We start from the raw sequence: 13,856 nt of genomic DNA on the forward strand, positions 1-13,856 counted from the left end.
AGCACCCTTAAAGTACAGGTGTCAGCCTTAGGGGCCCTTTTTAACTGCAACATCGCCAGTAACTATTGGATCAATAGATTTATTAAGGCAACAGGCAGGTCCAGACTGGTAGTAAGAAATAGATTTATGTAATGAGATCTAAACCTAGCCCTCACGGCCATGACAGAGGCTCCGTTTGAACCTATCTCATCAGCCTCCACAAAAAAAAACCTGTCTCTTAAAGTGGCTCTTCTGGTAGCGTTGCCGTCAGCCCGTGGAGTAAGTGACATCCAGGCGTTATCTAGACTTCCTCCTTACATACAATTCAGGGACGACAGGGTAATACTTACACCCGATCCAGCATAAGGTAGCCTCCAGTTTCCATATAACACAGGAGATGGTCCTTCCATCCTTATCCCACGAACGAAAAGGAAAGGAAACTACACACTCTAGACGTTAGATGTCTCCTACAGTACCTGGCAGTTACCGACCCCTGGAAAAAAGATAATGCCTTGTTTATCTCCTATCAGGGCACTAGGAAGGGCCTTAGGGCTTCAAAAAACTTGCTAGCGAGGTGGATTAGGGAGGCCATTTTGTTAGCATACACCTCAAAGGGCAGATCGGCTCCTGGCAAGCTGAGGGTGCATTCCACCAGGGCCATGGCAACCTCGTGGCCAGAAAGATCGGAAGTCTTGATCGACCAACTATGTAAGGCAGCTACTTGGTCCTCTCCGAGCACCTTTTACAACCATTATAGATTTAGACTTGGGTGCTTCCTCAGACCTCTCCTTTGGTGTGAGGGTTCTGCAGGCTGTAGTCCCTCCCTAAGTAATTATTACTCTCTGTAATTCTCTCAGGTGGTGCTGTCATGGACGACCGAATAAAGTCGTAGTTACTCACCGGTTATCTGTATTTTTCGGAGTCCATGACAACACCCGTATATTCCCTCCCTTTAGTTTAAATTTGGGTGTGCATGTCTTCCTCTTATATGTACACTGATAATAAATATTTGAGTAGAGTATTGTACATAAATTATGCTATTAACCTTGGTGGTCCTCTTTGTGCTCTGTAAACCAACTGATGTGTGGGAGAGGTGCCGCCTTTATGTATCTGTAGGATTTCCTGTTCCTGAAGGGCGGATCCCCTCTCTCAAGTGGTGCTGTCATGGACTCCGAAAAATACCGTTAACTGGTGAGTAACTATGACTATTTTTCTTTTAATTTCTATTTTTTACCGGGATATGGTACCCAGGACCTGGAGGAGAGTCTCCTCTCCTCGAGACCATGGGTACCATCCGCACATTTTCAGCTTACTTTGCGCATGGTGGGCATAGCCACATGCGGAAAGTAAGCGGAACAATGCATCCCTATGTGTGCGGAATTCCTGCGATTCCGCAGAAAGAATGAGCATGCTGCGTATTTTTCCGCGATGCGATTCCGCCGCGGAAAAATATGCAGCATTAGCACAGTATGTGCAAATGCCACTGAATTCAATGGGTTGCTTATTTTATGCGTTTTCGCGGTGAAAAAACGCATAAAATCCGCGGGAATTCCGCACGTGTGCACATAGCCTCAATGCATCATAACACGCTGCGGAGTGGGATCTGTGGCCTCCGCTCCACGCAGGCGCGATATCAATACATTATGACCTGATGTAAGTTCCCTGGCAGCGCGCACGGCGCATTCCCGAGCAATGTTTGCAGAACGCAGGCGCTGGGCATGTAAAGAGGAGCAGAGGAGGCGTTGCACAGAGATAAGAGGGAAATGATGGACGGCTGCCAGACGGTTGACACAGGGGAAGAAAACATACCTCCCTGGCACAATAGAGGTGTGGTGGCGAATTTATAAAAGTCTTTATTTCAGCATTCCTAGGTATAAGAAACATAAGACTTAAAAAGGCCCTGGGGGGGTGACAGGTTCCCTTTAAGAGACCACTGCATGCAAAATTTTTAGTTTGGCAACGAGCCCCATAAACATAATGTGGGGAAATGGAGATGGGGGAGAGCCACCCACTCCAACACCATGTGCACAAGCTCAAAAGTCAACTATGAAATCCAGGAGGAGAGACAAGAGCATGTGATCAATTGCATATAAAAAATATCAAAGCTTTATCTAGAAAAAAGTTCTACAGATAAAATCTTTAAGTAACAAAGTGCCAATCAAGCAATGCAGACAATATTAACCCAGATATCACCGACTCCTCCCACCATGATGAAAACCATCCCAGCAAAAATCCCCAATGTGTCCACATACCCAGACACCCATATCAGTATGCAATAGTAATGCCCATAGGCTGTATAATAGGGTCAAGGACCAACGTAAGACCTTAAGTGACAAGTTAGCATGTAATAATGGTAACCCACGGTATGCAGCCGAACAAGGTCCAAAATTGCCACAGAAGAGCTTACCGGGGAGGAGGAGAGCCCGGCAGGGTCACCCCCAACGTGCGTTTCGTGGCGCACCAGGCCACTTTGTCAAGAGGAAGTTGGTTAGAACGTGCACACAGGAACTTAACATAGCCCCTGAACCCGATCACATGACCGGAATCCACCAATGGTGATGGCGCCCTCGCATCCGCAGGTCCTACGCTGCAGCACAGGCATCATGCACAGTGCGCACGCGCCAGGCATTAGCCCAGACACAAGCGCAGTGCATATAGATGCTGGCTGCAGAGTGGAGCCACGCGGACACAGGAGCGATGCGCACGGCCATATAATTGTAAGGAAGGGTAGATAAATACAGCGAAGTGTGAACAGATACCCAATGGAGTGCATACATAATGAAACAATATACATGCCATAAAGATAAATATGTTGCTGCCATATACAGGTAACAGGAAAAAATCATGTCAATATATGGATAGCATATACAAATCAACATACATATATAAGCAATAAATCATACATATATACAAAAGCAGATATCTGGCAATACTTTCGTTGGTGGAATGTATGATATCTGTAAAATGCTGCATGATTGTACTACTTGATTGTAGTGGTTGATATATAGGATCCAAAGTATGGGGCCAAATCAATGTCCAAAAGGGGACTACTGTAGACTGACTAAATATGAGAAACAAAGATAAAATAAAATTGGTGAAGGATAAAAACAATTAACCTCTTCGCTACCAAGGGTGGTTTGCACGTTAACTCCTGGGCCAATTTTTACAATTCTGACCACTGTCCCTTTATGAGGTTGTTGATTCTGCCGCACTAGGGTGTGGCCCGTCTTAATTGTCTGTGGCCAAATTGGATCTTTGGTAGAGATTTTACGTGCACGGAGAAAAGAATACACAAGACAAGGTGTATCGTGTCAGTATGATTCTTCTCTGTCTTTAATCCAAAAATGAACAGCTTTTATACAGAGTTTGTGTTATTACATCATGGGTACGTTTCCAGGTTACTATTTGTCGTTCCCATACCGCTACACAATCATTCTGTACGTTTCCACGTTAATATTTACTGTTCTCATACTGTTCTCATATCGCTACACAATACTAATGTACATAAGTATTGTTTTCTAGCCCGATCCACCCAGTTCATTAAATATTAAATGAAGCTTAGGTGGGTGATATCATACAGAAACAATTAACAGAAAATCAGAAATATCTTAAAGCAACATGATCAGCAAAGCGTCCATATAGTGGTACAGTTTTGATTCTTGTATATATTCATATGCCATATATTTTCCCCTTAACAGTCCCTCCTTTGGAGATATGCAAAATCAAAATCCTAATCTCGTCGAACCTATCGATCTGTCCTCCCGGCCTACCTATCTCAACAATGCTGGAACCTAGCTAACTAATCTTCACCGTATATACGAGACGACCCATCTCTAGTAGATGGACCCCCTCCTAACGGACTTTGCACAGGAGGAAGTCAGATTCTGGACTTTCCCTCGTTGGTTTGCTTCAAGCAGGCATATTCCGGAGGTGGTGCTTGCATGTTTTCATCGGGACATTTTTCATACAGGGGATCTTCGAAATCGGCATGCATGGTCATCACTGTGGTTTCCATAGTTTTCATCATCATTTTCTTAAGGCATGGAACTATGCAGCATAGAATTAAGGAAAATATGATCAAAGGACATAAAATAACTTTTGCAAACTTAATGGGTCAATAATTGCCTTTATGGCATCCCCAGTGTATTTTATAAACCGTTGTTGATTATTGTATAAATAGTTTATCTGCTTTGCATTCTTATTTACGGGGATGGTGGGTTTAAACACAACTATTGTCTCGTTCTTGACTCTGAATTTGTCAAGTGCTCCCTGTGTGCCCCCACTGGTATCTATGCTTCTTAGCCAAAATTTACCTTTTGCGTCACCATTTTCCCTCCCAAGTTTAGTACTTGAGCCTAGTACATATAACCCTTGCTCATACTCTGAAGGGTTGTCAATAGTAAGGTACAGAACTATGCATCCCTCCTTGGGGCAGTGACAGGGAGTATTGAATCTGGAAGGCCACTCTGACCCTTAAAATGGGCTTTGGACAGGGTCATGCGACTTAATAGGCTTATTCCCCATTTGTCCCTTCGCTGTAGGGCCTGGGCTGGTTGATGTCTCCAGTCACTTTCACCAGTGTGCCACCCAACAAGAGACTAATCCTCCCAGTTTGAACCTTCCCCTATTTCAGCAGTAGTGACACAGATGAATTGTGTATTAAACCTGATATGAAACTGTGCCATGGGGCCTGAACATTCTTATTGTGAGACAGTAGTCAAATTGATATGTTACTCTTGGGGTGGAGACATTATACCAGAAAGTCAGTATGCCCTTCTCATGAGTGACTACCCCTTGGTGACTGACTACCCCTTGAGCTAGGAAAAGGATAAGTGCCAGATGGATGAAGAGTGGCAGCCGCTACTGGACTCTGGATCCGGCATCTCCTTGCAGTGGGAAGCGAGGACCCATGGACTGCTGCGATAGTTGACAGGACTTGGAACAGGCTGTCATCTCTAGGTTCAAGGGTACGTCTGTTGAACCTCTTGGTGATGAGGACTCAGTCACCGGGCAGGATCTGGTGGGCTCCTATGTCCTCAGGATCTGGGATGGATGAAAAGACTCGAAAATGCATTTTAGTCACATGTTTTTAAACTTAGTCTACATATAGGCAATTATACTTGTGCGTGTATGTGACCCAAGGGAAAGACTAAACTCTTATGCTATGACTTCCCTGTTTCCTGTATAGCATCAAATATGTAGAGTTTTGTTCGAGGCCTTAAATTTTCCTTGTTCATCCTTAGGCATATTTCATCCTGTATAACTTCATCTTAGGTCCATTTCTTCTTTTCTTCCTTGGATACTTGTTTCTGGAGTGTCAGAACATCTTTTTCCAGGGTTATTCCTTTTCCTCTGTTTCCGTGTCAACCGGTATTACTGCTGCTTCTTTTGCTGTTACTTCAGCTAGTCTGTTTCCCACTGCTTCCCTTGAAGTGTCTCCAGTGTGTGTGCTTTTACTTTTACCACCGCAACTCTTCCTGGCATCAACAAGGACTCCATTAATTCTTGTATGGCTTTGTGGTGTCAGACTGGCGTTCCGTTAGCCGTGATGAAGCCTCTTTCCCTCCAGATTGATCTTGACAGCTTCATGTTGAGTGGACCTCTCGTATGCTTCTGTCAAGGCCCGCAGTCCTGCCTTTGGATGTAGGCAGTGGTTTTGCTGGCAGCAAGTTACTTCTGTGGCTACTGCTATACCAGTGTGCGAACGGCCTTCTTGGTCTGCATACCTTGGTCTAGCCACAAAGAGCATCAGGTCAGGATCTTCCAGGTGTTCTCTTGCCTCATGACAGCAAGACAATCGCGTTCAGCCATTTCAGAGTCGACTACCTCTTCCACTAATGTGTCAGAGATGTGGTTTTCATCCTCCATCTTCCTCCCCCCTTTGGCAGAGGTAGAAGAGTAGCTGGATTATGGACAGCACATCTGGAGATGGTGACGTTGTCCGGGAGCAGAGTAGGGCATTGCAGACAGAAATATCAGAAGCTTTATCCAGCACAGGTGGGTTGCAAACACGGTTCTCATGCAGGTTTGGACTTCACGAGTCACTTGGTCAGGTTTTGGAGAGTAGAAGCCAGGAGGGCATTGTCTTCCTCCGTGAAGCTGTGTTAGGACTCCATTTACATGGTCAGGCTTCTTCATGACAAACAGACAAAACAGTTCAGTATAGCGTGGCAGTCCTAGAGCTGTGAAAATGTGATTGCAATTTAGCATATAAAACACACAGATACCTTCTTTGGTTAACCTTAAAATAGTTATAAAAAAGGTTGCATGTGTAGAAGAGCAGTATTGTCTTGGCTGTCTTCAGTCAGGGTCGTAGGTCATCCATATGTATTGTAAAAAAAAAAAAAGTGGCTGTGGGATGTATCCTCTTCCAGGGCTCCAGGACCGTGGTCATGGCTCGGGTGAACATAGAGAGGCTATACTGTGCCCCTTGAGGCATCATAGTCCAAATATATTGCTGGCCCTCGTGTGAAAACAAGCAGGTACTGGCTTGCAGCATGTAGAAATAAACTGAAGAAAGCATTGGCCAGGTCAATCACCGTGAACCATAGAAAAATAAATAGAATTGATAAAAACAAAACATAGTGTGTGGGTTTGGTACCATAGATGTGTTCAGTACTATAACTTCATTGACAGCACATAAGTCATGTATTATCCATAACTTCATAGAAATAATTGCAAATAATGAAATGGAGGGTAAATATTGCAATTTCCTTGGCAGCTGGGCTACTGGCTTCTGCCCCACCTTTACAAACTGGATTTTCAGCCTGCCAATATTGAGTCTGGGATCAGTGCCATTAGTTCAACGCCCACATGATCTACAGATGTGTCCTGTAAAAAAAAGAAAAGACTACATACTTCTTCAGCAAGTAGATCAATGTCCCTGATCAATCTTCTGATTGCATCGGGACCCACCAGGAATTTGAGAGGAGTATCCTCAACCTCTGTCTGGGTGAGAGATGTTGTTTCTCTATTGTATTTTTGTGGGGGGGGGGGGGCTGCAAGAGTATACGTACTTTCATGGGTTGTGGAATCAGTATGCCAATACCCTATTAAAATCTGGAGCTCGGTATTGGTGGGTGTCAAGCTTCTTCCAAATGGGGACTAATTTGCATTTCAAATCTGAGATCCAGAAACTTTTTGTTACATCGGTGGAAGAAACTATCCACAGGTTCTCCTTTTCCCTGCATGACATCCTGGAGAATGGGGGGTCTGGCAAGCTGCTTACTAGGGTATCTGTCTCCTGGTATTTCCAGGAGTCCTTGTGTGGAGTAGATTGTGTACACAAGAATGAGCTTTGAGGCTTAAAAGATGATGATGATGATGATGATGATAATTATGTCCCCTCACCATATAACGATAAATACTGTAGATTATCAGTCTGAGCTATTTATTTCCTGTCTCTTCCTGTTCTGTTTAATTATATACCTCCATGTCATATTCATCTTTTTCTTCATTATTCTTTTCATAAACGACATTAATTAATAAACCTATAATGGATGCTGGACAGGATGTAGCATAAGACGTGCCGTCTATATAAATAGTTGGAAAGAAGGTACGGCTCTTTGGGTTGGTCATCTGACAGTCAGAACAAGTCTCACGATGTTCTGCATTCTGCGTTTGACAGCTGGCACACGTCCAGTCATCGGGAATGTATATAAGAAGTATGAATGAATGTAATGCAGATATTGCAACTGACATCTTCCTGTGTAAATATTTGTTTTGCGCAAAATTCAGCAATCTTGTTATATTCCTCTCCTCATGCCTTTTTTCCTAACTTCCTCTGCCATCTTATAAAATGCTTCAGGGTCCTGTAACACCTCATAATACCTGAGGCTGGGACGCTGCTCTCCACTCATTAACACATTCTTCCATCCCTTCTTATCTAATGCTCCTCCCCTCATGATCGGAGGGTTTCTTAACGTACATTTTCTTCCTCACTCCACTATGGGTCATATCTGTCTTATAGATATTGACTGACCGCTCCCACCCATTCTATCATCTGAATTCTGAGTATATCTGAAAAACATGTGTATGTGTGCGTCTTAAAACAAATTCACACGGGGTTATGAACAGTTGGATATGTGACTGTAAAAGCTGTATGTACTCCTTATGTCCGAGTAAAGGGGTCTTCAGTGAACATAGTGATGTCTAGCTATCTTGAACACAGTAATATAGGGAAATAACCAACAACTAACACCAGAGTATTTCACAAATCTTGTGTATCCAGAAACTGCGTAGTATAAAAATACCTTATAAATTGTTAAAATTTCTGTTTCCTCAAAACTTTCGCTCTAAAACATTTCAAAGAAAACCATCTCATAGAGAAATGTAGTGACATTAGTAAAACAATAACTAAAAAGTAACAATAGACCTCGGATCTCACAGAGATATCTGTACAAATCAAGCAATTACCATTCAAGTAATTCTCTTTCTACCTGAACCAACTAACCTTATAATTATAGTATGCAGAACAAAACCAGTTTATCCAATTCTCTAATTTCACAACATATATATGTATACACACATAGAATGCATTCAAAAATTTTAACCACATGCTAGTACGCCTCCTGCAAATTATACACACTACAAAAGACAATGAATTTAAAACTGGTACTGACATCAAATACTGCGAATCCTTGACACCAAGACAATTCGCAATTTACCTATCCATATGCCAGCCTGATTTGTAGAGGTGAAAAATCTACACCTGGGCAAACCATAATTTTCAGGGAGAAAGCAATCACTCAGTCACATCAACACGGTAATTGAAATTACCCTTCCACCCATATAACTTATGAACCTATGCTGCAGCTAAGGCCGGTTTCACATTAGCGCTTTTTCAGCGCACGCACGGCCGGGGGTAGCTCCGCCCCCGAGCCGGCTCTCTGCCCGGCGTGCCCGCCCCTTGCTTGTAGCGCCGCCTACTAGCGGACAGCGGCGCCTGCGATAGGCGCACCCTATCTTTAGCATAGGGTGCGCAGATCGTGCGCAGGCCGTGCGCTAGTTGCGCTTTGACCTGCGCTGCGAACTTTTGACGGTGCGCCGTGCGCGCCAAAATCAAACTTTTCGGATTTTGGCGCGCACGGCGCACCGTCAAAAGTGCGCAGCGCAGGTCAAAGCGCAACTAGCGCACGGCCTGCGCACGATCTGCGCACCCTATGCTAAAGATAGGGTGCGCCTATCGCAGGCGCCGCTGTCCGCTAGTAGGCGGCGCTACAAGCAAGGGGCGGGCACGCCGGGCAGAGAGCCGGCTCGGGGGCGGAGCTACCCCCGGCCGTGCGTGCGCTGAAAAAGCGCTAATGTGAAACCGGCCTTAAACACCATCATCTTAGCCAGATGATGTCCGGTGGGAAACCCGCAAGAAGTCACCAACCACTTAGAGGTTGGAAAATCACTGAGAGTAATCAAGCCCCTACTCCCACTTGCCCACTGGGAGAGACACAGTTCAGACTTCTGCGATCATCGGTCAAGCCGAGAGCAGGACCGGAACCAGAGTGACAGTGAATTTGCTCAGTACGTCTCCCTATCTATATTTTTTTCCTTTTCAGGCTGGCTGAGGTAACAATCACGTATGCAAACAACCAAAACAGCAAAGCAGAGAGGCAAAGCACATAAGGCAGACAATTAAACTTTTAGATTACCGTAATTATAAATATGCTTGAAGGGTTACTGTGTGTATACTATAAAACAACTTATTACACTCTATATTTTATATCCTCCGGACTGAATACAGATAATGTAGCGGGATTGTTAAACACTTTGGATTCAGGAAATGCAGCTGAAATAGCAGTCTAACCAGTATGGCAGTATATTCAATATGAGAGCTGCGGACAGGCGTGTCTCAACAATGCATCAATACTTCAAAACATAAAAACTATTATGAATGTATTCCTTATCCCTTTCACTGTTCTTTGTTACCAAGGCAACTAGGGCTGGGCTTTTTGTCACTTTAGGTATAGTAAATAGTGGTAATCACCTCTAGATAGGTGGTTGATATTTCAGCAGAGGGGGGAAAAATTAGTAATCACCTCTTTCCTTAAAAACTACCGTGTCATTCACGTCACCGGGCCCAGTTTATACTGTGGGCGTATGGCCGGACGTGAGCACATATAATATATCTCTTCTTCGACCGTCTAAGGTCGGAACCAGGGTGATAACCCAGTGTGAACACCCCCTTTGTACTCTGCTCTGTTTTGTTTCTAGTAGCGCTAGTGCAGTATGAAATAGTTTTTATCAGATACTTGACAGATTCTAGACACACCCTCTGAATTGGTTAGACCGAACAATACACACAGACAATTAAGGAATTATATACCTGACCGGGTCCGTAGGCTCAGGACTTTCAAACGTGGTCAGTTTAAGGGTTCAGAGAAGACAGCCAACTATCTCCTTCCAGCCGGACGTGAATACAGAAGGTTAGGTAAGATGATATATTTTCTCACCAGGTCTCGAGCTGCAGTCTCGTCCCGCTGGAAAGACGTCCGTCCTGGGGGGAGATTTTGTTGCGGCTGTGATCATCTGGTATCGTCCTGAGCCCCACTGTTTGAGCGCCAACTGTTGATTCCGACGCACTAGGGTGTGGCCCGTCTTAATTGTCTGTGGCCAAATTGGATCTTTGGTAGAGATTTTACGTGCACGGAGAAAAGAATACACAAGACAAGGTGTATCGTGTCAGTATGATTCTTCTCTGTCTTTAATCCAAAAATGAACAGCTTTTATACAGAGTTTGTGTTTTTACATCATGGGTACGTTTCCAGGTTACTATTTGTCGTTCCCATACCGCTACACAATCATTATGTACGTTTCCACGTTAATATTTACTGTTCTCATACTGTTCTCATATCGCTACACAATACTTATGTACATAAGTATTGTTTTCTAGCCCGATCCACCCTAATCCACCCAGTTCATTAAATATTAAATGAAGCTTAGGTGGGTGATATCATACAGAAACAATTAACAGAAAATCAGAAATATCTTAAAGCAACATGATCAGCAAAGCGTCCATATAGTGGTACAGTTTTGATTCTTGTATATATTCATATGCCATATATTTTCCCCTTAACAAGGTAATAACTCTGGAACGCTTCCATGGATCCCGGTGATTCTGACATTGTTTTCTCGTGACATATTGTACTTCATGTTAGTGGTTAAAATTTCATTCATATAACTTGCGTTTATTTGTGAAAAAAATGGAAATTTGGTGAAAATTTCGCAATTTTTTTTTTTTTTTTTTTCCCCCAATTTTTATGCTCTTAAATCAGAGATATGGCACTCAAAAAACTTAATAAATAACATTTCCCACCTGTTTACTTTACATCATTACAATTTGGGAACCAAAATTTTTTTGTTAGGAAGTTATAAGGGTTAAAAGTTCACCAGCGATTTCTCATTTTTACAACACCATTTTATTTTTAGGGACCACATCACATTTGAAGCCACTTTGAGGGGTCTATATGATAGAAAATCCCCAAAAGTGACACCATTCTAAAAACTGCACCCCCTCAAGGTGCTCAAAACCACATTCAAGAAGTTAATTAACCCTTCAGGTGCTTCACAGGAAAAAAATGAACATTTAACTTTTTTTCACAAAAAAAATTACTTCGGGTTCAATTTTTTTTATTTTACCAAGGGTAACAGGAGGAATTGGACTGCAAAAGTTATTGTGCAATTTGTCCTGAGTACGCTGATGCCTGATATGTGTGGGGAACCACTGTTTGGGCGCATGGCAGAGCTCGGAAGGGAAGGAGCGCCGTTTGACTTTTTCACTGCAAAATTGGCTGGAATTCAGATTGGACGCCATGCCACGTTTGGAGAGCCCCTGATGTGCCTAAACAGTGGAAACCCCCCCACAAGTGACCCTATTTTGGACGCTAGACCCCCCCCCAAAGGAACTTATCTAGATATGTGGTGGGCACTTTGAACCCCCAAGGGCTTCACAGAAGTTTATAACGTTCAGCCGTACAATTAAAAAAATCATATTTTTTCCACAAAAATGATCTTTTCACCCCCAATTTTTATTTTCCCAAGGGTAACTGGCCCCCAAAAGTTATTGTGCAATTTGTCCTGAGTGCGCTGATACCCAATATATGGGGGTAAACCACTATTTGGGCACATGGCAGATCTCGGAAGGGAAGCAGCGCCATTTAACTTTTTTGGCTGGAATTGTGAGAGGACGCCATGTCGCGTTTGGAAAGCCCCTGATGTGCCAAAACAGTGGAATTCCCCCATTTCTAACTCCAGACCTAGCCCTAACCATAGTCTTAATGGGAAAATGGAAATAACATTTTTTATATTTTTTTTTTTCCCCCTAACTAAGGGGGTGATAACGGGGGGTTTGATTTACTATTTATGGCGGGTTTTTATTTTTGGCAGCTGTCATACGCTAAGACGCTTTTTATTGTAAAGATAGTTTATGCATCACCACATTGAGAGCTATAATTTTTCCTTATTTTGACCCACCGAGACATGTGAGGTCTTATTTTTTGCGAGACGAGTTGACGTTTTTATTGGTATCATTTTCGGGCATGTGACATTTTTTGATAGCTTTTTATTCCGATTTTTGGGACGCAGAATGAGCAAAAACCAGCGTTTCATGAATTTCTTTTGGGGGGTGCGTTTACACCGTTCCGCGTGCGGTAAAATTGATAAAGCAGTTTTATTCTTCGGGTCAGTACGGTTACAGCGATACCTCATTTATGTCATTTTTTTTATGTTGTGGCGCTTTTATGCAATGAAAACAATTTCTATATAAAAAATTATTTTTGCATCGCTTTATTCTGCGAGCTATAACTTTTTTTTTTTTTTTTTTTTTTTTTTTTTTGGCTGATGACGATGTGATGTGGCTCGTTTTTTGCGGGACAAGATGACGTTTTCAGCGGTACCATGGATATTTATATGCGTCTTTTTGATCGTGCGTTATTGCACTTTTTGTTCGGCGGTATGATAATCAGGGCTGTGGAGTCGGTAAGCCACAGTTGCGACTCCGACTCCTGGATTTTATCAGGCTCCGACTCCGGCTCCGACTCCTTCATAAATGGCCAATTCATAACAACAAATTTACTGTTGTAAAATATTAAACATCGTGCTTATTCAGTTTCTCACCATCATATAAGTAATCAGACCACTTAGAGCAAAAACTACATTTATTAGAATATAGCAAATAACTTTTGTAAACTTTTCTAAACTGTAAGTAAATATGCAATAAACACTTTTATGCAGTTAATAAGAAGAAATCTATAAATTTGTCCTCAGAAAAAGTATTGCCTCTGTCAGATCCTCCTTCATGGATGCCCTCAAATCTGATCTAATTATTTTGAGAGCAGAGAACAACCTCTCTACACTAACTTGTGTTGGTGGCAAAGCAGTAACCACTCGGGCAACATCTCTGACAATGTCAGGATACAGAGGAATCGCTTGTTGCACTGTTATTTTTGATGAACGGTCAAATTTCTCAATTTCTTTTAGTGCACATGAAAAATTCTGCTGAAATGTACTGGCTGTGTTCCTTGATGGGGATGACTCTTCTATGCGGGAACGCTTTGCACGGTCCTTGTGATCCAAATATTTTTCGAAATTAAATTCTTCATCAGTTGATGATGAGGGTGAAGATGTGGCAGGATGACCAAATTCTTCTTCCTCCTGACTGTTCTGCAACCCTTTCATCCTTACTGCTATTTCAAACAGAGCTTCTTTTCCTTTACTTAGCTGTTGATCATCTAGAAGAATCCGATGCATTGGGTCTACATAAACAGCTGCCAAAAGAATGTTATTTTGTAATAGTAGCTCCTCTCTCCGTTTCATTGATGTAGCAATGCCACTTGCAATTAACCCTCCTCTTTGGGACAGGCAAAACATCAGGTTCTTCCACTCCT

At 42.8% G+C, this 13,856-nt stretch overlaps 1 protein-coding gene across 2 annotated transcripts in view; it reads left to right on the forward strand.

Annotated features, from left to right (window-relative positions):
* The window catches only part of PCCA (propionyl-CoA carboxylase subunit alpha), an 805,290-nt gene that overhangs the window by 9,783 nt on the left and 781,651 nt on the right, over window positions 1-13,856 (forward strand). Inside the window, exon 1 of one of the 2 annotated variants that reach the window (XM_073569503.1) lies at window positions 6,842-6,931. The exons of the other annotated variant lie outside the window; for it this stretch is intronic. Coding sequence (XP_073425604.1) covers window positions 6,857-6,931 — 75 coding nt within the window. The 5' untranslated portion in view covers window positions 6,842-6,856. Of the gene's footprint in view, window positions 1-6,841; window positions 6,932-13,856 lie in introns of those variants that run through there. 2 annotated transcript variants of the gene reach the window in all.

Source organism: Dendrobates tinctorius, unplaced genomic scaffold (genome assembly GCF_039654945.1).
Source record: "Dendrobates tinctorius isolate UK_male_01 unplaced genomic scaffold, ASM3965494v1 ptg000026l, whole genome shotgun sequence".
NCBI lineage: Eukaryota > Metazoa > Chordata > Amphibia > Anura > Dendrobatidae > Dendrobates > Dendrobates tinctorius.